This window comes from Phytophthora infestans, genomic scaffold (assembly GCF_000142945.1).
Source record: "Phytophthora infestans T30-4 supercont1.9 genomic scaffold, whole genome shotgun sequence".
NCBI lineage: Eukaryota > Oomycota > Peronosporomycetes > Peronosporales > Peronosporaceae > Phytophthora > Phytophthora infestans.
Window position 1 is genome coordinate 2,090,279 of NW_003303750.1, and position 27,305 is coordinate 2,117,583.

Here is a 27,305-nt window from a genome sequence, read left to right on the forward strand (position 1 = left end):
CATAATTTGTGTCACATACTATTTCAGTACATTTTTACTATGACTTGGGATGCAGTGCGTCGTAGAGAAAGTCGACGGCTTTTGTGTATGTAGAGGCCTCGCGTGGGTCGTAGTGTTCTCCTTCCACACGCAGGATCTTGGCCAGGCCTGCGTACTTGCTAGCAAGTTCGTTGCTCTGCTCCGTGGACACATATCGGTCATTGTCCGCCGCCACGAAGAGCGCGGGGGCATAGCAGAGCTCCACAAAGTCCACAGGCCGCAATAGTTCCATGTCCACTTCAGTACGTTTCCTCACGCTCTTGTTGATAGCAGCTACAGCCACTTTCATCACCGCCTTGGGCACGGGAAAACCTTCTTGTTGCATCTCACGCAGAATTCCCTCGTTCACCTCCTTCATCGAGGCGTACCCGCTGTCCAGCACAATAGCGCGGATGGGTTTGAAGAGTTTTGGTCCCGTTCGCAAAGCATAGGGCAGCGTCTCCAACTTGGACTGCATCTTCTTGTCTGCCGCTCCAGCTGCTCGAAGGGCAACGTTAGTCAGAGCAGGGAACGCCCCCATGCTGTGCGCATACAGGCAAATCTCCGAGACGGACGCATCCTTCTCCACAGTCTGCAGCACGGCAAATAGGTCCAGCGATTCGTTCCAGCCCATGGTCACATAGATGCCGTCCGATAGCCCGGAGCCGCAGCAGTCGAAGGCCAGCACGGAGAAGCCGCGCTTCAGCGCTGCATCACGCACACGCAGAGCGTCAAGGCGAGAGCCAACGTTGGAATGCAGGTAGATAAGGCAGGGCGTGGCAGCTGGGGTGTTGCTGCCTTGTGCGAAGAGCTGCCAGTGCGAGCAACGGACCCGCAAACCGCGCTCGTTGAGCACGTCAAAGTCTCTGCGTCGGGTCTGCGTCACGTCGCCCTGCGTGGGGTCCACCGAGAGCTCGGCGACCTGGAAGCGGTCCAGTCCGAGCTCGTGAATGTCGTATAGTGCGCGCTTCGGGCGGATCACCAACTGCACCACGTCACGGTAGCCCTTGCCCAAGAGTTGTTTGACGCTTGCATCGCCTGTGCCGCCAAGACGCTTGAGCTCCGCCTCAAGTTCGCCCTCGGCAAAAATTTCCATCTCACTGGACACGCCATTACCCATTCTGCACGTCCCCTTGCTGCGCTGTTCTCGAGAAGGAAGCGGAAATGCCAGACGTTGATCGAGACCCCCGATGGGAGACTTGACGTTCAGATGACTATTACAAGCAGTTTTTCTAACGAATTTGACGGGGCTCGATGGGGGACTGGAGAAATAAAAATAAGCTTTTTCGGGAGTCCGTAAAAAACAGTTTAATTAAGTGCCTGTTTAAAACAGGCTAAAAAGCTTGAATTACCGGTATAAATTCAATAAACTGCACCAGATGATGGTAGTATTGGGCTTAGTAAAGCTCGATCTCGCTATCGAATACGCTGTCAAACTCAGGCTTTTATTTTCGTCATTTGGTTTTGAGCTGTCTCATTCTTACATCAAGAATTATTAATTTATTTATGGGCATGTACCACAACAACCACAACCTATAAATTATCCTTTCGTGACGTCTGGTTTTAGAATTTAGCTTGCCCAACATCCCATGAAAGAGCATCCAGCAAACAAACCAAGCAGTTAGTATTGCTATGAAGCACACTGGGCTTCGGCATTTTAAAAGAGCGACGATACCCATGCTGACAGTGGGCCAGCGTCTCTACAAATGTAAGCCAGGGTGTACCCAAAAACTCTTTGTAGGACATCAGCAGCCAAAAAAATGATATCGTTTGATACCGGATGTCTATGAGAGCCACCAACTGTTTCATTAGTGTGACGAACATTAGTGTAATGTGGCTAACGGCTGTGTGTCCAACCACTTTTTGTGTGCTTCTTCCGGTACCGAGCGTTTATTTCGAAGTATACCGGTAGCATCAGTAAAATCCGCGCATGGTCTCCACATAAAAAGGCGAAAACTAAATCTGATCTAAATCGAGAGCCTCGACCATCTTGAGCACGTCGCCGCATACGGAGGGTCCTCTGTTTCACGCGTGCCGTGGCTCTTTAGCACCGCCTGCGTGTCCCCTGGCTGATGTTTGAGTCAAACTTGACTGCACAGGATTGATGACGATGACGCGTTGTGTACGTCGTGCTGCTTGCAGAGCGGCAGCCTCGAGGCCAGTGGGAGTGTCGCCAGGTTCGCGTAAGCTGAGGGGTTCATACGACGTTTTGTTGAGGTTCGTTGGAAAAATATGAGATTGGCAAGTAGAGTCTGTGTTGTGTGCGCTGATATACTAGTACTGTACTACCGCGTCTAACGCATCGGGCCAGCTCGTTAACACGTGTACAATACACTATTTAGAAGCTGGATATTACTAGAATAACCGAAGGGTGTGTGTTCTCCAAGAAAGAAAGCGATCCTGTACGTTCGTCTCCCATCCTGAGCAAGTCACTAGCTGCATGCAAATTTGATCGATAGAAATGGAGGCTGTTCTAATGCAATGCCATCTATCGCTGGGGTACGTTGAGCATGGAGGCTGTTCTAATGCAATGCCATCTATCGCTGGGGTACGTTGAGCATGTATTAACAGAGCGGTTACGAGCTTACTGTGATATCAAATTATACTACGTTACAGCGTTGGGGCCAGCAAACACCTTTAACATGGGGACAGGCGAATGCTGACAGGCAATACCTCAGATTTTGGTTTCACCCCTACGTTCACGCAGGGCCTAGGAAGCAAAAACATCTTCAACTTAGAGATTCTTGTAAACTAACTGTGCAAAGTGCCAATACTCTAAGTTTGAAACAGCGCAACTGTTACTGTTGATGTCGCCATGGTATACGCCACGGTGCCAACGAAAGGAAAGGACACTGTGTGTTTCACATCGGTTCACCCCTTGTTCAGCATAAGCTTCTTAAATGGATGTTATCTCCTGGGGAGGCTAGAGACGATATAACCTGTGACGCCCGTTGGATTAACAAGAAGTGGTAGGTACTTCACAGCTCAGGTCCGATCTCATTCTTCAACTTTCACCGGTCCAGTCGAGTCCTCGTCTCGACCTGTACATACTGATCTCTGCGGAAGCTCACTAGCTTGGTATACACTTTTCCAACAGCAATAATGCTTTCCTGCAAGACGTTCCTCCGACTGTTCACCGTGGCGGTCGCCCTCTCCGATTTCTCCGCTCATGCCGGTAGTGTTCGTGCGGTCGAGTGCGAGGTGGCTAGCGACGTGATTACCCCAGATGCAGCCGTCCCGACCACTTCGTACACCAAAAGTAGCAGCTCGAATACACCAGAATCAGGGGCTCAAGGCTATACTCCGACCACAGTCGAAGGCCAGTTTGCTTCCTACCAAAACGGCGCCGTCGCTACTGGAGGCGATGGCTTAGTCGGTAGTGGCCACGCTCCTAGTCTACTAATGGGCAACGGTGGAGCTTTAGACTCAGGCGTTGTCAACGGTGACGCCACCTCCACCTCAAACGAAGCCGGCGTCGCTACTACCACCGTCAATAGTGGGGTCATCACCAGCACTGACGTTGGTACCACCGCGCTCTGGAACGGCGACGATATCGTCACCACAACGGATGGGGACATCGCTACGACCGCGAACGGTGACATCGTTCATCTCACTAACGGAGGTGATACGGTCACCACCACAAACGGGGCCATCCCCACTCTCTCGAATGGAGATGATGTAGTCACCACCACAAATGCTGGTATCCCGGTGCCCTCAAACGGAGCTGGCACCGCCACCGGTGCTTACGGTGACATCCCTGCTGGAGCATACGCTTCCACTGGAGAGAGCGCATATACTCCTACCAGCTATGCCGGTGAGAGCGGCTACACTCCTCCCAATAGCCACGCCGGTGAGAGTGGCTATAACGCTCCTACCAACTACGGCAACAGTGAATCGGCGTACGCCGTCGGTACGCCACGTCCGTACTCGGACAACGATCAGAATGGAAACTATTACAGCAACGAGAACGGAGGCACGGAGCCGGGCGCTTATGGTAGCTCCACGCCAGGAAATTACGAAGGTGGTGTTGACGCCGATACAAGTGTGCCCTGCAGCACGACGGGCAGCGAAGCGGGTGGTGTCTACTCTAGTGTATCTGGCAGCGTCGATACAAGCTTGCCGTGTAGCTCGAAGGGGAGCGCAGGTAGCGATAACGATTCCAGTTCATCCGGCAGCCTCGACGGCAGTGAGAGCGGAAGTGTCGACGCAAGCTTGTCCGGCAGCACGTCGGACAGTGCTAGTGCAAGCGAATCCGGAAGTGAGGGCCCGACGATCACAGATATCGTTCCTGTGATCACTGACATCGTCCCTGTCATCACTGACATTGTTCCGGTCATCACCGACATCGTTCCGGTCATCACGGACATCGTCCCTGTCATCACGGATATTGTTCCTGTCATCACCGACATCGTTCCTGTCATCACGGATATTGTTCCGGTCATTACGGATATCGTTCCGGTCATTACGGATATTGTTCCTGTCATCACCGACATCGTTCCTGTGATCACCGATATTGTTCCGGTCATTACGGATATCGTTCCTGTGATTACTGACATCGTTCCTGTCATCACGGACATCGTTCCGGTCATAACTGATATCGTTCCTGTGATCACCGACATCGTTCCTGTGATCACCGATATCGTTCCTATCATCACCGATATTGTTCCTGTCATCACCGACATCGTTCCTGTGATCTCGGATATTGTTCCTGTGATCACCGACATCGTTCCTGTGATCTCGGATATTGTCCCTGTGATCTCGGATATTGTTCCGATAATCACCGACATTATACCGACATTGCCTCCTTTAATTCCGACATTGCCTCCTCTAATCCCGACGCTGCCTCCTGTTGTTCCGACATTGCCTTCGCTTATCCCGACGCTGCCTCCGGTTATCCCGACATTGCCTCTACTTCCGAACCTATTCGGACGTCGTCTGCGCGAAAACGTTTAGACGTCTCCATATTTAAGTAGCATTCCTACTTGTGAATAGATTCTCTTCTCTTTAATATGCGCTGTCCATTGTGTAGGCTAACTGGAAATGAGTGTTTGTCGATGCTTGGCTGTTTGCTGGGCTGCAGCTTCTAGGCTAACAAGAGTTTGCTGGTTATTCCTTGGCGAAGGTGCGTCTCGATATCATTCAATCCACAATTGGCGGGACCGCACATTAAGAAAGATGATACGGGAGCTTAAGATAACATCAAATCATTGGTGTACGTTGGCGGAGGATGATATCTCGGCGGTTGATCTCTACCACGAGATGCGGTGGTGTCGGGCCGTTGATCAACATGTAGGAGATCACAAAAAAGGTGTAGTTTTTGTAAACCTCTGAAAGAGCGCACTGGTCTGTACAGCACAGCACAGTGCCTCACTGAAGTTGGCTCTCACACGAGCTAACAAAGCGGTTACGAGTTAGCTGCGATCTCAGATTAAAGAGACTTGGGAGCATCAAAGAGTCTTTGACAAAGACCGTACAAGGATAAATAATAACGGTAGACAGGCAGCGCCTCAGACGGGGCTGCGCCGCTGCGTTTCGATTACATGTAACAAAACCAACAGGAAGGGGAACGGCAGTGTAGCCAACTTAGATGGCGTTGATTACACCTCTATTTTTTGGAGCTCGTCAGACTTTGACTGTTGATAACGTCGCGGTTGCTGGATCTTCCTGAACAACATAATGTAGGCCTAAAGCGAGCTTTGAGGGATGTTAAGGACAGAAAATGAACCTGAAAGGCGACACCTCATCAAACCAAAACAAAATTGGGGTCAAGACACAAGGAGGTGAAACGGCTAACCGGTTACTTCGAATGCCGACGTGATACAGGCGACGATGCCGACCAAAGGGAAGGACGTTGTGTGTTTCGCAGTGGTTTCTGTCAGCTCGTTCAGCATGAGCTTCTTAAAGGGGGGGGGAGTTGTCTCCTGAGGAGATTAAAGGCGATATGACTTGTGGCGCCCGTTCGATTTACAAGAAGTGGTAGGCACATCGGAGCTCAAGTCCGATCTCATTCACCAACTTTCTCCGGTCCAGTCGAGTCCTCCTCGCGACCTGTACATACCTGTACCGGTGTAAGTTCACTAGCTTGCTATACATCTTGAGCAACAGCAACAATATGCTTTCCTGCAAGACGTTCCTCCGACTGTTCACTGTGGCGGTCGCCCTCTCCGATTTCTCCGCTCATGCCGGTAGTGTTCGTGCGGTCGAGTGCGAGGTGGCTAGCGACGTGATTACCCCGGACGCAGCTGTCCCGACCACTTCGTACACCAAAAGTAGCAGCTCGATTACACCAGAATCAGGGGCTCAAGGCTATACTCCGACCACAGTCGAAGGCCAGTTTGCTTCCTACCAAAACGGCGCCGTCGCTACTGGAGGCGATGGCTTGGTCGGTAGTGGCCACGCTCCTAGTCTATTAAGGGGCAACAGCGGGGCTTTAGACTCAGGCGTCGTCAACGGTGACGCCACCTCCACCTCAAACGAAGCCGGCGTCGCTACTACCACCGTCAATAGTGGGGTCATCACCAGCACTGACGTTGGTACCACCGCGCTCTGGAATGGCGACGATATCGTCACCACAACGGATGGGGACATCGCTACGACCGCGAACGGTGACATCGTTCATCTCACTAACGGAGGTGATACGGTCACCACCACAAACGGGGCCATCCCCACTCTCTCGAATGGAGATGATGTAGTCACCACCACAAATGCTGGTATCCCGGTGCCCTCAAACGGAGCTGGCGTCACCACCGGTGCTTACGGTGACATCCCTGCTGGAGCATACGCTTCCACTGGAGAGAGCGCATATACTCCTACCAGCTATGCCGGTGAGAGCGGCTACACTCCTCCCAATAGCCACGCCGGTGAGAGTGGCTATACTCCACCCAAAAGCTATGCCGGCGAGACTGGCTACGCGCCTCCCAGTAGCTATACCGGTGAGAGTGGCTACACGACTCCCAATAGCTATGCCGGCGAGAGTGGCTATAACGCTCCTACCAACTACGGCAACAGTGAATCGGCGTACGCCGTCGGTACGCCACGTCCGTACTCGGACAACGATCAGAATGGAAACTATTACAGCAACGAGAACGGAGGCACGGAGCCGGGCGCTTATGGTAGCTCCACGCCAGGAAATTACGAAGGTGGTGTTGACGCCGATACAAGTGTGCCCTGCAGCACGACGGGCAGCGAAGCGGGTGGTGTCTACTCTAGTGTATCTGGCAGCGTCGATACAAGCTTGCCGTGTAGCTCGAAGGGGAGCGCAGGTAGCGATAACGATTCCAGTTCATCCGGCAGCCTCGACGGCAGTGAGAGCGGAAGTGTCGACGCAAGCTTGTCCGGCAGCACGTCGGACAGTGCTAGTGCAAGCGAATCCGGAAGTGAGGGCCCGACGATCACAGATATCGTTCCTGTGATCACTGACATCGTTCCGGTCATCACGGATATCGTTCCCGTGATCACCGACATCGTTCCGGTCATCACTGACATCGTTCCGGTCATCACGGATATCGTTCCCGTGATCACCGACATCGTTCCGGTCATCACCGACATCGTTCCTGTGATCACCGATATTGTTCCGGTCATTACGGATATCGTTCCTGTGATAACTGACATCGTTCCTGTGATCACCGATATTGTTCCGGTCATTACGGATATCGTTCCTGTGATTACTGACATCGTTCCTGTCATCACGGACATCGTTCCTATCATCACCGATATTGTTCCTGTCATCACCGACATCGTTCCTGTGATCACCGACATCGTTCCTGTGATCACCGACATCGTTCCTGTGATCTCGGATATTGTTCCTGTGATCTCGGATATTGTTCCGATAATCACCGACATTATACCGACATTGCCTCCTCTTATTCCGACGCTGCCACCAGTTGTCCCAACACTACCCCCGGTAATCCCGACGCTGCCTCCTGTTGTTCCGACATTGCCCCCGGTTATCCCGACATTGCCTCCGGTTATTCCAACGCTGCCCCCTGTCTTGCCGACGCTGCCCACCCTAAGGCGCCTGGGCGCCTATGATCACCCAGGTCGTTACGGGGATGCCGGGGCTGGAGTCTCGGCTGTTCCTTCGATCAAAGATATTATCGATGTGATCACCAACATTATACCAACGCTGCCTACCCTGATTCCGACATTGCCTACTCTGATTCCGACACTGCCTACTCTGATTCCGACATTGCCTCCACTGATTCCGACATTGCCGACTCTTATTCCGACATTGCCTCCAGTAATCCCGACGCTGCCGCCTCTTGTTCTGACATTGCCTCCGCTTATCCCAACGCTGCCTCCGATTGTCCCGACGTTGCCTCCTGTTGCTCAGACACTGCCACAAATTATTTCATCGCTGGTATCGACGTTGCCTCCTGTTGTTGCTCAGACATTGCCAAAAATTATTTCATCGCTGGTCCCGACTCTGCCCGCATTCGGTAGGGACTTGAGCGTCGAGCTCAACGCTGACAATGGCGATCAGCCAGGTCGTGGCGGGGACGATGGCACTGGAGTCTCGGCTGAAGCCGATGGTGCGACCAACCGCCACCTCCGGAGTAACTTCTAAGCTTCTTCACACCAGAGTATCATTCAACTTGTGAATACATTTCCTTTTTTTTATAATCTACATTGGGGAGTAATTGGTCGACTGTTTAGGCTAGCTGATAATGAGTGATTGTCGACGTTTAACTGTTTGCTGGGCTCCGGCTTCAAGGCTAACGAGAGTTGTTGACTATTCATTCCTTGGCGACGCGATATAATTTTGGCGGAGTTTAATTGTGAGAGGGACTTACATAAAATCAAATCAATGTTGTACGTCGGTAGAAGAGCAGGTTTTGCACGATATCTCGGCGGCTGATCTTAATCGCGAGATGCACGTCGATCTGTGTAAATAAAGAATTCTAGGCGCTTTAGAGGCTTAACCTTTAATTTGTGTGTGATTTTTTTTAAAATCCATTTTTTTCTGAGCGTTGAGAATAAGCGCTAAGAGATTTTAGAGGAGGTGCGACCTACAACCGTTTATTCAGATATCTACTTTGTACGTTCAAAGTTTGATGAGCCCCAGAAAACAAACGCCATATAATTTGGCATCCTTGGTCGTTCCCTAACACCCCTTACCTTGGTTTATTGATCGAAACGAAGGGGCTTAGGTGCTGTCTGTCAGCATCCGTCTGTCTACCGTTATCGGTCCGACTCCCGCAGTTCAGATTGCAGGCGCACACCTAAATCAGAGACGTCATCCCAGAAACTAGGTAAGCGGCTCCACCCGCAGCAATCGGGGAGCCACCTTAGCTCAGATATTCCGCACTCGCACCGACGAAGGACGAGGGCACTCCGTGCTCGTACTTAAGCTCACCGTCGCCGCAGGAAGTAAGCAACAAAGGTTTATCTCACAAGCTCGTCCAGCTACGCATTGAAACCGCCTGGCAGGCGCTCTAAAAGATAATATTTTCATCTATAACGACGTGCAAACCTTTAACTGTCTTCTAATGTAAGTCTAGAATTGTTCACCAGGGTGCGCGTGCATTGCCGATGTCGGATTATTGCAGCTGCAGATGCGGAAGTCGCACTCGAAGATCACAGGTGTTTGAAATCTTTGACGACAATCTGAGCTGACTATTCATCCTTGCATGGTCTTTGATCCTCCAAACTCTTCTGGTGCTAGTGTGGGTTTGCTAATATAGTGTAAAAAAGTCCGTGAAGGGCAGCAAAGGTATTGTTATTTATTCAATAGCTAGCAACACATTTGCTGCCCTTCACTGACTTTTTGTGAACAATAGATTATATTGCTCACTTTTCCTGTGAATTAAGCATGAACGAAACATTTCGATGTCGAGTAGACGGAGTTTCTATCTAGAAATAACTTGAACGTTGTCGTAATCGTACAGATGTTAATGTGCTGACGCAACGCAAAACCAAAGTAACACAGGACAATGCAGCGGAGGGATTTTTTTTACCATATTCGGGTCAGCTAAAAAAAAGAATCAACTTTTTGACTTGATTTTTATAAGGGGTAGTAGCACACCCAGTAAGCGGGCACTTGTACGGTCTTGCACTTTATTTCTATTGCGGGTGCAGCCCCCAGATAAAGCTCGAGTTGATCCCTTTTTGAGCCGACCCGAATATGGGAACCGCTCAACGCGCAGTGCATCTCTGGCGAGATAGTGCAGAGCCGTAGTTTGCAAACTGTGCATGACTTTTGAAGGCGTTAATGTCCAAGGTGAAGCTTTTGAAGCAGGAAGAAATATTAGACTCGATCAAGATTATTAAGCGATTTCCACACACTTAGGGGTCAAACAAACAGGTACATTAATGAGAGCTTATGCAATGACCATCAGCTCGATCCGAAAAGGGACGAGGAGAGGCGGGTCTTTCTTGTTCGTAGTTCTTGTTCTTTAAATGCGAAGTGAGGAGTGGAGGCCACGTGTGGTACACGTACCGGTACTACGCCGGTAATACCGGTCACAGATAATCTCGTGTGGAAAACACAATTCCCTTCCTCCGCTCCGCTCCACTATGGAATACACCTTAGTCTTTGGATGAATGACGCGCATGTCAAGTATAGTAGGCAAACCTCACAATTAACTGACTTGTTCTCCCTAAAAACTAAATGTAGGCTCAAACTTGAGTTTTTAATCAATGAATTTACTTATGAACATGTTCGGGTTCCCACGAACAGAAAATAAACCTGAGTGGGGCATGACTTCAGGTCAGTTGCCTAGGTGTGAAACGGCTAATCGGTTACTCTGGAAACCGACGTGTTACAGGCCATGACGCCGACCTAAGGAAAGGACGTTGTGTGTTTCACAGTGGTTTCTGTCAGCTCGTTCAGCATGAGCTTCTTAAAGGGGGGGGGGGTCTCCTGAGGAGATTAAAGACGATATGACTTGTGACGCCCGGTTAGAGTGGTAGACACTTCGGAGCTCAAGTCTGATCTCATTCACCAACTTTCTCCGGTTCAGTCGAGTCCTCGTGTCGACCTGTACATACCTGTATCGGTGGAAGCTCACTAGCTTGGTATACATCTTCACCAGCAACAGCAACAATGCTTTCCTGCAAGACGTTCCTCCGACTGTTCACTGTGGCGGTCGCCCTCTCCGATTTCTCCGCTCATGCCGGTAGTGTTCGTGCGGTCGAGTGCGAGGTGGCTAGCGACGTGATTACCCCAGATGCAGCCGTCCCGACCACTTCGTACACCAAAAGTAGCAGCTCGATTACACCAGAATCAGGGGCTCAAGGCTATACTCCGACCGCCATCGAAGGCCAGTTTGCTTCCTACCAAAACGGCGCCGTCGCAACAGGAGGCGACGGCTTGGTCGGTAGTGGCCACGCTCCTAGTCTATTAAGGGGCAACAGTGGAGCTTTAGACTCAGGCGTTGTCAACGGTGCCTCAAACGAAGCCGGCGTCGCTACTACCACCGTCAATAGTGGGGTCATCACCAGCACTGACGTTGGTACCACCGCGCTCTGGACCGGCGACGATATCGTCACCACAACGGATGGGGACATCACTACGACCGCGAACGGTGACATCGTTCATCTCACTAGCGGAGGTGATACGGTCACCACCACAAACGGGGCCATCCCCACTCTCTCGAATGGAGATGATGTAGTCACCACCACAAATGCTGGTATCCCGGTGCCCTCAAACGGAGCTGGCGTCACCACCGGTGCTTACGGTGACATCCCTGCTGGAGCATACGCTTCCACTGGAGAGAGCGCATATACTCCTACCAGCTATGCCGGTGAGAGCGGCTACACTCCTTCCCAATAGCCACGCCGGTGAGAGTGGCTATACTCCACCCAAAAGCTATGCCGGTGAGAGCGGCTACACTCCTCCCAATAGCCACGCCGGTGAAAATAGCTACACTCCTCCCAGTAGCTATGCCGGTGAGAGTGGCTACACGACTCCCGATAGCTATGCCGGTGAGAGTGGCTACACGACTCCCATTAGCTATGCCGGCGAGAGTGGCTATAACGCTCCTACCAACTACGGCAACAGTGAATCGGCGTACGCCGTCAGTACGCCACGTCCGTACTCGGACAACGATCAGAATGGAAACTATTACAGCAACGAGAACGGAGGCACGGAGCCGGGCGCTTATGGTACCATTCCGGGAAATTACGAAGGTGGTGTCGAAGCCGATGCAAGTGTGCCCTGCAGCACGACGGGCAGCGAAGCGGGTGGTGTCTACTCTAGTGTATCCGGCAGCGTCGATACAAGCTTGCCATGTAGCACAAAGGGTAGCGCGGGTAGCGATGCCGATACCGATACTAGTTCGTCCGGCAGCCTCGACGGTAGTATGGCTGGCAGTGATAGCGGAAGTGTCGACGCAAGCTTGTCCGGCAGCACGTCGGACAGTGCTAGTGCAAGCGAATCCGGCAGTGAGGGACCGACGATCACTGACATCGTTCCGGTCATCACCGACATTGTTCCGGTCATCACCGACATTGTTCCGGTCATCACGGACATCGTCCCTGTCATCACCGACATTGTTCCTGTGATCACCGACATCGTTCCTGTGATCACCGATATCGTTCCCCGTGATCACCGACATCGTTCCCCGTGATCACTGACATCGTTCCGGTCATCACGGATATTGTTCCTGTCATCACCGACATCGTTCCTGTGATCACCGACATCGTTCCTGTGATCACCGATATCGTTCCCGCGATCACCGACATCGTTCCGGTCATCACGGATATCGTCCCTGTCATCACGGATATTGTTCCTGTCATCACCGACATCGTTCCAGTGATCACCGACATCGTTCCTGTGATCACGGATATCGTTCCTGTGATCACGGATATTGTCCCAGTGATCTCTGATATCGTTCCTGTGATTTCGGATATTGTTCCTGTGATCACCGACATTATACCGACATTGCCTCCTCTCATTCCGACATTGCCTCCTGTTGTTCCGACATTACCGCCGGTAATCCCAACGCTGCCTCCGGTAATCCCGACGCTGCCCCCGGTCATCCCGACGCTGCCCATCTTCGGTATTTCTAGGGATCTGAGCGCCGAACTCAACGCTGACAATGATGATCAGCCAGTTCGTGGCGAGAAAGCTGGTGCTGGGGTCTTGGCTGAAGCTGTCGATACCAACAAGCTCACCAACCGCCACCTCCGAAGCAACTTTTAAGTTTATACTTCTACACACTAAATCCAACTTTTGAATACAATCTCCTGTCTTTAAACAAAATACAGTATAATAAATTGGTCGGCAATGCTTATTTGCTGGAAAGGAGTGATTGTCGACGCGTGGCTGTTTGTTGGGCCGCGGTTTCGAGGCTAGCGAGAGTTCGCCGACTATCCAATCCTTGGCGAAGGAGCGTCGCGATATGGTTTAATCCACGACTGACTGCTGCTTGGAGTGGGGTTTTGACCTGTGAACTGGACCGTCTCGTGGTAAGAAAGCTGTGTATTAACCCAAAGCAGTATTGAAGCACATTAATGTATGTTGTAGAGCAGCGGGTTGGTATTAATACCTGCGAGGAGCAGGTCTTCCGGTGGTTCATCTCTACTGCGAGATGCAGGGGCGTCGAGCCGTCGATCTACATTGAAGGAAAAGGTCGTCATACTGGCAAATACACAGTTGCACTCCAACTTAAGTTGCTACCTACCGTCCTGACATTAACGTTGGCTCCTGTGAAAAGCAAATGCTTCAAAAGTTTGACGTGTCCGTGTTGCACAGCCACATGTACACTTGTCAATTTCATCTAATCGAGTATTAAATTGATCACAAAATATATATATATCATTTAATAATCCTTTACGTAAATCTTGATTAACCCCACCTGGTCTGCCCCTGCTTTCGTCACAAGCAGCTTCTGAGCGGCCACGACGTCCCCATTGTAGATCGCGTCCCAGTGTGGCAACCGCTTGCCGCCTTCCGGCCACGACATTTGCGTCTTTTGCCAACCGACGCTTAGAATAGTGGCGCTTTGGCAACAGACAGCAATGAACGAGTCCACGTCCAAGGTCAGTCTCGCCTCGAGTGGCAAGCCTTCCACAGCGACCAGATTGAGTCCACGCAAGACTCGGACGGTCATCGCTGCTAGGCCCATCGAAGAACCAGCCAAAGTCACGTCAGCCACGTGCAGTGACGTCGTCAACCAACATCATTATCACCTTTGATCTGGTCGTACGTGATACTGCACTTCAACGTAACTGGAGCGACCAGACCTAAATTGTAACACCCTGTTGCTCCGAATTTGCCCCAATTATCCCGACGCTGCCTCCGGTTGTTCCGACATTGCCCCCGGTCATTCAAACGCTGCCTCCTGTCTTTCCGACGCTGCCCACCCTAAGGCGCCTGACTAACTCGATACCGCTTTGTTAGTCCATGTTTATGTAAAACGTCCGTAGCAAATGTTTTGCTATCTATTATGCACAATAGATTTTGCTGTGATCTGTCATGCTCTCTGTTGTTCAGTGTAAATTGTGAGGCGTGCCTACAGTTGTTGGCATAGGCGTCATTCATTCAAAGACTAAAAACATATTACTCGTACAGTCGTACACTTGATGGTGATGAAATGGGTATCGTTGCCCCGTTCGACCGATAGGTATCAATACGAATCGCATATTGATCTTTTTCTGGCTCCGTGTTTCCTCCAGGAATTCTTTAAGAGACTGATATGATCGGTTTTGACAGTATGTTATACCGCGTAAAGAGGTGTCAGTAGGTGTATGAGAAAGAAAAACTAAACCAAATAGAAGACCAACTTCTCTCTCTCTATGAATAATGCGTTTCATTCTCTAAAGATGTGAGCGATCTGAGCTTAGAGTGAGCGGGTTGCTGGTATATAGCTGAATGTGTCACAGAGAGGGAAGGCTGGTTGGGACTGTTAGAAGTGTCCAATTCGCATTTTCCGACTGAGGGGTACGCAAATGACTGATGACATTGATGACATAGGAGAGGCGCTGGGCTAGTTTACAAATGACGAGATACGGGTGGAATGACTTTCGACAGAGCATCAAATCCATCGGACCGAGGATATGTGAATGACATCGCTCTTGTTGCAGCTCACTGTTACTGTCTTCACAATTTGAAGGACCGATGGTCCTCGTACATGTGAGCTCACTAAATGGTCTTGGTGGCCACCGTAGTGGGCCGGTAAGCTCCCTTTGTGACGGAGTCACACAGCACCTTGCACAGAGGAAGTGCTTAAGGGTATTAACTACCCGAGTGAACGTTAGTTCACGTGTTCCCAGCCTCAAAGGGGACGGTTTGCTTCTTAGAAGAGTAGATCGAAGACTGATGTTTTTATAAGTAAGATAAGGTTGGGTCTCATACAAACTAGAGGTTACCTATAGTGGAGCTAAGTAGTCATGCTCTGACTGGCTCCGAGAGCACCTGGTACCGTGTACCAGGTGTCCACAAGAGTGACGGGTCACTCTTTATGTAACATGGGGCACGCTGGATTGTACCCCGCTACATCCTCCCCCACTTAACTGAGAATCACCTGATTCTCCAATCACAGCTGATTCTCCAATCAGAAGTGAGAGAACTAAAACACCAAAAGATGACTTCTCACACTGAGTAGCCACGAGACTGGCGCGGCTCTCAGTCACACCCACAGTGACTTGTGCTGCCAAAGCTCACTGGGATTTGCATCCCTATGCTCACAACTGTGTTGGCCGCAAAGCCTACACTCAGAGCTGCCTTAGAGCGTTGTCCAAATAGAAAAGTGATGACTTTTTCACAACGACTTTATGCGTTTCCAAGACCGTCGAAAAAAAGCTGGTAGCCATTTTGACAACATTTAAGTCGGCAAATAAAAGTAGGACAGCGACCAACTTTTCAGGGCTTGCAGCGACTTTTTGGGGGGGACGGCAGAGCTGAAGCACTACTCAGCATGGAGAGCGGCGACGGCGACGCGAGGGGTTCCTGCGTCGGTAGCGACGCCATGGACGTCGACAGCGACCAACTTTTCAGGGCTTGCAGCGACTTTTTGGGGGGGACGGCAGAGCTGAAGCACTACTTAGCATGGAGAGCGGCGACGGCGACGCGAGGGGTTCCTGCGTCGGTAGCGACGCCATGGACGTCGACAGCGGCTTGCTGGGTGTGGTGGGGGTTGCGGAGGACGTTGCCGAGGCAACCATCGATGCCGATGTAGCTTCTCAAGACGAAGACGCGTCCGATCAGCGCCATCCGTTGCCCCAGACACAAGCTACAGTCACGGAAGTGCAGCAGTACGCTGCAGCTGATGCAGACGTTGAAGCCATGGAGATATTCGTGATCATCTTGCTTTTCATCATGCTGGGAGCTGTACTCGGTTCGATGGACTGGAGATCTCTTTGCGCGCCCCCCCCCCGGAGAGAAAATCACGGTTCGCTCAGATTTTTACCCAAAGTTGAAGGCTCAACGATCACCAAAAGCATATCGCAAAACTCTGCGTTGTTCACCAGTGTCGCTCGACGCTCTTTGTGCATTTTTGGAGCCGCTGTACTACAAGAAGTATGGCCTTCCCGGAAAAAACGCGCAGTAAGCTTTTGACGTTGGGCTTGCCGTGCTACTGACATACTATTGTAACGGATGTGGTCAAGATGGGGATGGAATTGGTGGTGCTGCAGCGCAGCTCGGAATGCCTCGCCCTGTTGCTAGTCGGTATATTGCTAAACTGGAAGAGCTTCTATTCGAAATGAAAGACGACGTGATATATTTTCCTCCGTCAGATGCAAGCGATGAATGGAGTGAGTTGGCCGATTGTTTTGCTGCACGCAATGCTGATTTTCCTGATGTAGCTTGCATTTTCGACGGGACTCTTGTACGCACTCAACGACCGAAAGACTTTCAGGTATGTACGATGCTACGTTTCGATCATGTTCATGTTTTACGATTGTACGTGATGCAGGGATTCTACGACAAGAGTGGCAAACCTTCCTACAATTGTTTGGCTGCGATCGACTACCGCTACAAATTTCGCTACTTAGGTGTTTTTAGTGGCAGCAATTCGGACCAGTCAATGTGGAATCAGTCCGCTGTTCTTGGTGCTCATGCTCGAGAGCTGTGTCCTCCAGGCATCAACTGGTTGGGTGATGCAGGCTTTAAACCGTGGCCTTTTCTTATGGTGCCATTCGATGAGCGGGGTGGCAAGAGGCTGACGGCAAAGCAGCGCTGGTAAGGATGATTGTATCGCACATTTTACGCGAAATACTGATTTGTTTCTTGCTATTGTCTGTTTTGTGGTAGCTACAATTATCATCTCTCGCAAACGCGCATTCTAGTCGAGCGTGTGTTTGGGAAGCTAAAGACCCGCTTCAAGACTCTGCATGGAGTGACGGATCGAAAGAAATACAACACCAACGCTCGCATGATTACTGCCGCTGCTGCTCTCCACAATTTGCTGATCGACATTGGAGACAAGCAGTTTAAAGTGAAGCGTAATGCGGCCCAGAAAGCAAAAGATAGACAGGATTCACGACGCGTGATGCACGCGTTTAACGAGGGTTGGGATCGAACGCAAGCTGAAATTGATTTAGCACTCGCAAAGAGAAATGCATACGCAGATCGGTTTTACGAAAACGATCACGAATAAATGAGAGTGTAGCAAGCGTTGTACTCGAGCGTGAGCAGCGCTAGCTACGGTTTGATTGATTCTGCATCCACTTCGCCATTTCGCTGTAGAAGCCAGCCGTAACTTGGTGCAAACCCGCAATACTGGTCAACAGTGCATCGCTGTTGGCTTGTTGCTTAGTATTCGACTCATCAATCGACGACGTCAGCTTTTGAACCAGCCGAGATATCTCCCCATTGTCTTGAGACGGCTGGTGACGAGCCGAAAAAACACGTTCAATTGCTTCAAACCCCGTCTTGAGTGTATCACTCATTACATCTGCAGGTCGTTTTGTGGAAACGTTGTTAGATTGCTTGTCACGTTTCTTCTTTGCTTTAGCTGCTGCCTTCGCTTTTTCACGAGCCTCGGTTGGTGATTCACATGAATCAGAGTCCACGTTATCATCTCCAGCGTGATCATCGTCATCACTTTCGCTCGTAGGTAGGCTAACTCTAGCTGGGACGCCAGTCTCCATGAAAGCTTCACCCGTGCAGCCAGGTCGACGCGAAAACACATAACACAGCAGCGGCCATAGTGCTGCGAGATCTACGCCAAGTTCCCTCAGATAGATCGGATGCACTGACGTGGGTTTGCACGTCAGCTTGCGCCCTCCGCCGCTGTCGGCAGCACTACTATCTGAAGATTTGTCAGGCTCATCGACGAAAAAATCCACAGGCATTTCTGGATATTTGCGCAAGGTGTCATCTCCCTCGTCACTACTGGAGTCGGAATTAGGAGGAGGATTTCCTGTGGTAAGCATACGGCCGCTCTTTGCCTTGTATGCGGCTCGAACAGCATCCAGCTTGTTCTTGAACTGCTTGACAGTCACACTGCGAGGTTCATCGTCACCCCACGCGTGCTCCAACAGGGCGCGCTGCTGAAATACAGTGATAGTGTCCTCCCACATTGCACGTTGGGCTTTCGTGTTCGAGTTCTTTGTAGCAAATTTTTTTTTTGGATCTGCTTGTTTTGAAAACGAGCTTCAATCGCCAAAGCCGTCAATTGAACGGTCCACTTCATCGTCTTTACATCCGTCGTATCTGCTTTCTCCTTGCCCTTCGGACCACCCTTCGAGTTTTTGCTAGCGCGTTTTGCTTTTGGGTTTGAGGTGGACTGCGTCGTGGTTTGCAAAGCCTCGGTTACGACCTTGTCCACGCTGATTGCAGAGGACTAGCGCATACCCACCATCTTGGGCTTAGGTGTCCTGCGAGTTGTTGCCGTGGCTGCTGTTCCATTGTCCACAGGCTTGGCAGACTTACGAGCCTTTTCCTTGGATGCAGCAGGCTTGGACTTGGTGGAAGTGTCTTCTCCTGCTGCCGTAGAGGTCGTTCTTTGAGCAACGCGCCTTGCTCTTTTGCGCGGGGGTTCTTGATTAATAGGCTCTTGATCACTTGCGCTAGAGCGGTCCTCTTCGTACTGCGTGTAGTAGGTCGGCAACCCCAGCGACGGTGGCGGCTTCGTCACAGTAGCCAAGTGGGCGGGGTTGGTATCTGCTGGAAATCTTGAATTCTCTTCTTCATACCCGTCTTGCTGTGGTGGTGTTCCTGACATCGTGGCTGGGCAACAGCGCTGGTGAAGAGCGGCGCGCGCACGAAGCAAGAGTGACAAGCTTCACGGCAACAGTCGAGAGGAAACCTCTCGAATAGCATAATACAAAGTAAACCCTTCCAAGCAGCATGACCGAAAGGAAACCTGTGCAAGAGGATATGCACTTAACAAGGATGAGGCTAAGAAGTCATTGCACCAGCTTTTCCGAGACTTGGACAAGGAGATGACTTCTTGTGCCTACTTTTTTTCCTATCCCCCAAAAGTCATTACCGGCAAAAGTCACCACCTTCTTCATTTGGACAACGCTCTTAGCTCCTGCGCTAGCGCGCGTACAGTGCTTTGACACAGGGTGCAATAGCATCCGAACGTGTCGCATTCGCCCACAGTTCGCACCAGAGGACCCGACAGTCCTCGCGAACGCGTCCGGAGCATGGTGTCTCCCGCGAGGGATGACACCGAGAAGGGCAACACCTTCCCCAGCACTAGAGGGAGCTCTCAGCTCACCTGGAACCCCTTCAGAACGGAAGCGTTCCAATTTTCTTGTCAGGAGCCCAAGCGGTCGGAACGACAGGGTCGTCGAGTCCGACACACACACATTTCGTTTAAACTCGAGTTATTTGGCTTCCTCAGTCGTTTCTTGTAAACTCGCGTCGGCATCCACCTTTTCTGAGACCACACTAACCACAGACGGCAGCCTTTCCGTTGGCTCACTAGCTTCCTTGAAGTCTCAGCTAGCCCGTAGAAGCCTCCAGCTTCCAGTAATATACCAATCCGGTCAATACTCAGGCGGTCTGAGCTCCCCTGACGAGACGTTTCGCGTGCACTCCACCACTTCTTCTGAGACCCCTAGCACCGCACTTATTTCCGCTAGAGTCGGCGTTCCCTGTTCCGCTGCGTTCCATATCGCTCGCAGCAGAGCTCCCTGTTCATCCACGGGGTACAGTCGCTCTCAAGTTCCTTCTCGTACCCCTCGGGTTCATCCTCTGTGACCTTCACCGTGCTCGAGCATATCTAGCTCCTCGTCGGCGAACAGGCGGTCGTTGCGTCCAGTAGAATCCTTCCCCTTAGTTCTTTCGGTCTATTGAGTGGCAGTCGCACTAACCGCTCCTATTACCACCGAAATTTGATTTGACCATGCACTCGCGGTGTCTTCAGTCGTCGTTTTCAAGGCATTTTCTTTGATATCAGACGTCGCACTGAAGCATTCAGCCGTTCCATCTCCTCGTTCCAGTGTCACGATCAAGCGTTCCGTTGCTTTTTTTTCGTACCCACCCCTTTTCACTCAGGCCCATTTAAAGAGCCGTCCGTTTCCCAGTCTTGTTGAAAGCCAGTCCGTTCCGTTAGACCGCCCTCTCTTCTCGTTACCAGTTTGGAGCCCATCCGTTCCGTGAGGATGCTTTCTTCAATCGCTCCCAGTGTGGAGCCCACTCGTTTCGTTAGGTTGCTCGCTCGTTCGTTTTTAAGTCCACAGTTTCGGTCTTTGCGCTTGAGGCTGGAGCGCCTCGAGCTTCTTTCACATCCGTCACACTTTCTTCGAGAGCCCTCTCAGACCCACTAGTAGCTCGTCTGGGAGAACCCTCATCTCTCGGCGTGTCGCCCATTAGGCAAGAGGAAGGAGGGTCACTTCCAGCCCTTCCCTCCAGCTCCCTTCATTGTTGAGGCGTTCCGGATGACGCTGTTGCGCTCCCCGCGGTCGCGTTCTGCGTCAGACTACGCGGTCAGTCCAGGCTAGGGCACCATGCTACCGTGTGGCGCTTCTCACCGCAGATAAATCACGCTATACGACGGCGCTCACCGCCCCGATAGGATCCTTAGGGTGTGGTCCAGTTGCACTCCATAGAGAAGTGACCCAGCTCGTTACACCGGCTGCGTCGCGCTTGCCTCTCGGGCATATTTCGTGACCGCACCCCACTCGTCCACAGCGACCACATACGACCTCTCTTTCCGTCGTGCGGGTGTCAGCCCAAGTCTGATCGTCAGCGGTCCCAAATTCGTCGGGGGCGTTCCCCGGAGCCGAAGCGTTCTGAGTCAACGAGGCGCTCCCAATCGGGGTTGGAACGCCTTGAGCCGGGGGTGCCACAGCACTGATGTATCCTAGCTGCACCACAGCACTCTGTAGTTGCTTCTACATAGACTGGCTCATTAGCTGTAGCTGCTGTAACATCTGCGACTGCGTCGAATTCGCGTTGTTTGCGCGGGTCACAGGCGTTCCATCGTCCGCGAACTCGTCCTCCTCCTCGGTTGGCATGTGCAGATTCTTGTAGATTAATAGGTCACAGGCCTCTCCGAACGTCCCTACCATATTGCCATCTAACCCGCCTCCATCTGCTTGATGCGCAGGCCGTCCAGGAAGCGCCCGTACCTCATGTAAGGCTCATGGTAGCTCAGGGCCTCGCACATGGTCGAGATACGATCACCCCACTCTTCGACCGACTCACCACGACTTCGTTTTGCGTTCTTGAGGCGGTTCTAGAGCTGTGCAGGACTTTGGAAGATAAATCGGCTGAGGAGCTTTACTCGAGGGTCTCAAAACTGTCGATCCTTTTGTTTTACCGCCACGGCTGACTCACTTTACCTCTGAGGTACTGCTCAAATGCCGCCAATCGCATCTAGCTGTCCATTCCATAGGTGCACCTCTAAAAGGAACGATAGAAAGCAGCCGCTCTCTCGTTCGTATCCGTCGCTGAGTAAAATGGAACGATTACCTTTACGGCGTTTTGCAACTCGTTCGGGATACCGTCGTATAGAACGGCTCGACGAGGGTTATCTGCGCGTTCCAGAACGCTCTTGCGTCGGTATTCAGCCTTTTGAGATCCGGCGCTTCCTCCGAGACCTTGATTTGTCATGTACGTCGATGAGACTCCTCCGGCCGCTAGAGGCATCGCTGTCGTAGGCAGACCCGGATACTCATGAGTCGGTGCTACGGGAGCTGCATGCCAGGCGGGTAGTGCTCCACCCTGGCCCCACCTGGCAGTAGGCTGGGTCATTGACTGATACTGAGAATAGAGCGGTGCCGTCCTGGGCGCTCTACCTACCATCCCGTTCCCGTAAGGACTGATCTTCTTTGGAGGTACGCCTCGATACGCGGGAACGGGTCCCAAGGGCATTCCAACTGACATTAAGGTCTTGTCTGGCATCCTGGCTTTAGGAATCGGAGGTCTCTGGTACTCAATTTGATGAGCACTCGACAGCTCCGCGCGTTCCAATCTGTCCGACCCAGGCGTGTAGCGTGCTCCTGGCTCCGCAGCTCGTGAGCGCGGCGTTCCAGCGCTAGATACACGAGACACCGTCAGCTACCGAAGCACTCTCTCGACTAATTCTTCCACCGGCGCTTGCAATCTCGATTCGTTGGACGGCGTTCCAGATCGGGCAGACGCCACTAACGATCGAGCGGGTGTCGACACAAACTTGGCGGGCGTTGACACGGACTTTGCAGGCGTGGTCATGGATCTTGCCGACGCCATCATCGATCAGGCAGGCGTCGACATTGAACGAGCCGGCGTTGCTCTTGATCGGGCCGGTGTAGTCACCGACCTCGCCGGCGTAGCCACAGATCGAGCTGGCGTTACCGCCTTACCGCCAGGCCGTTCCGAATGGTGTGTAGCTGTTCCTGTGACCGTCTTACCCCCTCTAAGCCTTGCTTCCGAAGTTACATTCATCGGGGTGGCTGCCTACATAGTACTTCCAGCATCCCTGAGTGGCGTCAGTGAGGGACGCGACGGGTCGAACGAGAAACTCACTTCTCGAGGCGCTTCCCACACGAGTACCCTCAGCTTCTCACTCTGTCCAGGCTGCGGAGCATAATGCTTTAAGATGACACCCGACCACTCCCAATTTTCGCAACAGATCCTCGCGCAGGTTCAGCTTTTCGAGCAACATCGCTCTCTCTCTCTCGATTACGGACAGCTCCGCGGCAGCGCAAGATTGTCCAGCATTATATGTTTCCACAATCGCAAACGGGGTCGACCCGAACACAGCAACCATGTCATCCTTGTACGTTAAGGCAGCACTGCATGTCGCTCCTGTGTAACGCGCCGTCTGGCATCTCTGGTTCAGACATGACACCTTTCACCAACTCCAGTACCCCCGCTTCGTAGCTAAGCACTTCTCCTTCAGCGTCGCTCCGGACTCTAGAATCGAGGTGTTCCAGTTACCGCGGGAACACCTCTACCCCCTCCAACTCAAGTCCCTTCCGGTGCGTCGCCGCCGGTGATTCTTGGCGCGCGCGCTTGTCTTCTTCGTAGGTCTCGGCTTGGAACAGCGACTCGGGCAGTAGTGGAGACGACCATCCTCCGCCCTCTTCTCTTGTCTCACCGCCGTGTCCCTTACCGGACGAACCGTGGGCACTAAAAGCGTTCCCACTTCCTTTTTCCGCCGCCTTGGCGTTCGTTATCAAGGGGTGGCTCACTCCGTGCTTACGTTCCTACGATTCTTCGGCTTGAAGATACCTTGCTACTCCACCAATTTGTCGCGGTAATCCTCGTTAGGTCGGGGTCGTCTATCTAGCAGGCCGACGTAGGAACTTAGCATAATCAAGCAAATGTAAAGTTGCTGTTATATTATTGAGCACTTCTCTTGTAAGAAGGGAATCACGACTGAGCGTCTACCCAAAGCTCCAAAACGAGCGCTAGGCTCCTACCTTCCCGTAAATCACTCCCACGTGGAGGCCCAACATAGATTTCCGCCCTTGCCGACCGCCAGGCGTTCCACTCCAGGCTTGGAGCGCCGGCGATTGTACCGGAGGGCACAGTTGCTTGGACGTGGCCTGCGACTTCTGCAGCAAGCAGATCTTCCGGAAGCAGTCCGCGAGAATGGCGAGTCCACTTTCTAGCTGTGTATCGTGACAATTTGTTTAAGATTTATTAGTTTTCAGAATCTCCCAGATTTGTGACGTCACTAAAGCGCGAATGCACCACTAATTTTGACGCACGAATAACTATAGTGAACGGTGTACGGATCATGTTTTTTTTACGACGGGGCCCCTCTTATCCCCAATTACCGTAGTCCATACTTATTTTGTCCAGACTACATCACAAAGCTGAAAAGGTCTTCCATATCTAAGATTCAGGTCAGGCTATGACCGTCCTCAATTGTTCTTCGATAAAGACGCACCACCCCAGAGCAAACATGCTCAAGCTTCTCGGCGAACTGTTTTACATGACGTATTCATTCCAGCGATCTCTCGAAGGTAACAAAGGTGCCAAATATACATTACTTCGAAGTATGTACATGCTTACAGTATAATTTCTGGAATTGCAGCAGGACTGAATGTTAGTGGAAGTGATTAGGCTTCCAGAAATGTACCGGTTTAATAAATTGCAGCTGCTAAAAAGTAATGTACCGGTGGCTAGTATTTACTAAATAATTCGTTGAACGAAGGCTTCGTATTTAAAATACTTCGACGAACGAAGTTCGTTCATCGAAGTATTTGTTTAGACTGAAGGATGGTGAAAATTTCCTCCTGCTCTTTTGAACGGTTGGCAACAGCCTGTTGCTTTGGCAAAGCTCTATCTTTTAGTAACTGGTCGGAACCATCATCCTAATCCAGGATTAGAAATCCGGGGTCCGTAGCTTTTTAAATTTATCGCTTTTCAAGGAAACTAATTATTACTAATAAGGAGTTGATGCTTATTTTATTCTTAAGTACGCCCGATAAATGAAGAAAATAAAGAACTGTACTTACGTAAGAGCAGACCTGTGTCCGGGATGGAATAATAGCCAGGTAAAGCTCGACATGGTGTGAAAAGTTTACACACGATGTCAAATCTTAGGGTAGGGATGCACACTGTACCGGTACATACAGACAGGGGATGAGATTCTGAGTCATTGACAGGCTCCTCGTTTTGCTGGCGCTTCATTTCCGAGGCGCCAGTTTCTAATACGTGGCCATGCACGTATTTATCCTCTCCGTTCTCTTTCTCTTTAGCCTCGCGCAGAGGACAGACGCCGCATCGAGCTCTTTGAGATCGACGCTGGTGAGCGATGCTCCGTCGATAAAACTTCATGTTTCTTTCAAGCGTAAGAGCATGGAGCTCACGGACGCTCCGAGTTCGATATCTACGCCACGCCCGTTGTGTCTGCCAACGGTGCTGGGATGCTCTACAACAGCTACGCCACGTTCCATGACGACGACTCCGAGTTCACGTACTCTGTCGTGGACGGGTCTGCCTACCTGACTACGACGGACGCCGATGATGTTGAGACAGTTGTTTGTCTTCCGTCCAACACGCTACCGTTCGATGAGATTCTCTCTGCTCTCAATGACGCGACACCAATTCCCAGTGCCTCGATTGGCGACAAGTCTGTCAAATGTGAAAGTGGTACCCTATTCAAGACAACATTTGCTGGATCTCACTACGCTATTTGTGCGTCGGGAGAGGCTGGTTTGACTGCGTATAGTAGTGATTTGGACATCGACGTGGAGTACCTAGACGACCCCGTCAGCATCTCAAAGCCGGACTTGACGGAAGGATCCTCGTCGTGCGAAATTGTGCAGGAGGCAACGTCGTTGACCCCTACAGCGCTCGCATTGGCTACCGGTCGCAAGGTCCCGTCCACCACTTCAAGAAAGCTGAAAGTAGAGGCGCATATGGCCATGGAGTCGACACAGTGTGAAAAATGTCCAACTACTCCTCGTCCATGCATCTTCCTCCACGGTTTAGACAACCCCAATGATGTCAAGGAGCTACAGGACACCCCGAAGCTAACGAGAAGTAAGTTTGGAGACATGCACGGCCACGCTCCTTGCTGTTCCACGATCAAGTACGCTGTGGTGAATACTATAGATGCCGGTTGGACAAACGACACACTGCAGCACAAATACTGTGACTATGCTCTCTCCATGAGCGACAGTAGCGACGTCGCTACTGGGACCATCGACAAGACAATCGTTGTGACACATTCCATGGGTGGACTCGTCATGGCTCACGCTCTGGCTACGGGGAAGTGTCGGTTCAGTGACACGACCTCGTGGGTGTCACTAAGTCCCCCGATGGCTGGCAGTATGGCTGTGGACTATCTCATGGGTGCATGTCATAATGAAAAAAGCGATATTACAGAGTGGCTCTTCGACTTGGTCGGCCAGTGTCCCTTGAACACGGCGCGCAAATCAACTATTTACGAGGGTGGAGAGTTCAGCTCCCCGTCTATTGATGCCGCTTATGCGGCAGCGCAAAAAGCGTATCGAAAAAATGTGACAGCCGCCATGTGCAGTGACAGCTATGTCGGACTCTTCTCGACGTATCAAGCCGTGTGTATCCTGGCGGGAACGGTGATCCCGCACAAGTCCAAGAAGAACGACGGTCTCGTTGAATTCGATAGCTGTCTGGGTGGCCTTGATGAGAACCTCTTCGGTAATCACTACTTGGATACATTCTACAGACCGAAGCTAAACCACGCTGATACGGCATTTCTAAATGGTGATGGCATTCTCAAGAATTCACAGAAACCAAGGAAGTGGTTTGAGTGTCTGCAGTTGTAGTTGTCGACAACTAAATTCGAAGTTGTTGCTGATATAAGTTACTACTACAGTAGTAATAGTACTAGCCTACCCGGCAGTAGTTTAGGCTTATTAATAATCCTACTTGTGTAAATTCCAAACAAAACGAAATCCTCTGAAGTTCTGTAATCAGGGTATTATAAAATGTTTAAAACCGCAGACTGAATCTCCAGTTTGTTGTTTTCAAAAAGTGATAAATCTAATGTCTTATCTCGACCCATACAAACCCTGCAGCAGCTGGTGGGGTGTCAACTGTCTCTTGCTTTAATCGCGTTCTGTATCAATTTTCTTTACTTCTTTCTCGTTTTTTGTCTTTATCTTTGGGTTATTTCTTCTTGTTCCGGTCTTTGGGGAAATTACGACGGCTCACACCCGCAGACGTGGCAGAGCTGCCCACAGCATGAGTGGAGAGGACGGAGGACGGAGGAGGCGCCAGTAAAGCGGAAGCCGCACTGTGAGCAGGAGCACGCCTGGGGAGGCTCCAGCGCGACACGAAGGGCACGAAGCCATGCCCGCACTCGTTACCGTCAGAGTGATGATCAGGCCAGCTCAGCGGTTCTAATCGATTTTGGCCAATGAAACGGTTTGTCGATGCCGAATTTTGGTCAATCATGAGATGCGTCGTTTCGAAGATGGCTACATTTGTTAACGTGCACGATGAGCTGCTTTAGTGGGCTGGT

At 51.3% G+C, this 27,305-nt stretch overlaps 3 protein-coding genes across 3 annotated transcripts; 2 read left to right on the forward strand and 1 right to left on the reverse strand.

Annotated features, from left to right (window-relative positions):
- Nucleotides 1-37: 37 nt before the first annotated feature.
- Nucleotides 38-1,138, reverse strand: PITG_05955 (serine protease family S09X, putative; the record flags this gene model as incomplete). The annotated part of the gene is made up of 1 exon (XM_002998136.1): nt 38-1,138. One exon carries the CDS (start codon nt 1,136-1,138, stop codon nt 38-40), a length of 1,101 nt encoding a protein of 366 aa, XP_002998182.1.
- A 1,390-nt stretch (nt 1,139-2,528) lies between these two features.
- Nucleotides 2,529-4,971, forward strand: PITG_05956 (uncharacterized protein; the record flags this gene model as incomplete). The annotated part of the gene is made up of 2 exons (XM_002998137.1): nt 2,529-2,566; nt 3,093-4,971. The coding sequence occupies 2 exons, from the start codon at nt 2,529-2,531 to the stop codon at nt 4,969-4,971; spliced, it is 1,917 nt and encodes a 638-aa protein (XP_002998183.1).
- Nucleotides 4,972-25,716: 20,745 nt separating this feature from the next.
- PITG_05957 (uncharacterized protein) lies at nt 25,717-26,607 on the forward strand (the record flags this gene model as incomplete). Its single annotated transcript, XM_002998138.1, has 2 exons — nt 25,717-26,152; nt 26,258-26,607. The coding sequence occupies 2 exons, from the start codon at nt 25,717-25,719 to the stop codon at nt 26,605-26,607; spliced, it is 786 nt and encodes a 261-aa protein (XP_002998184.1).
- Nucleotides 26,608-27,305: the final 698 nt, after the last annotated feature.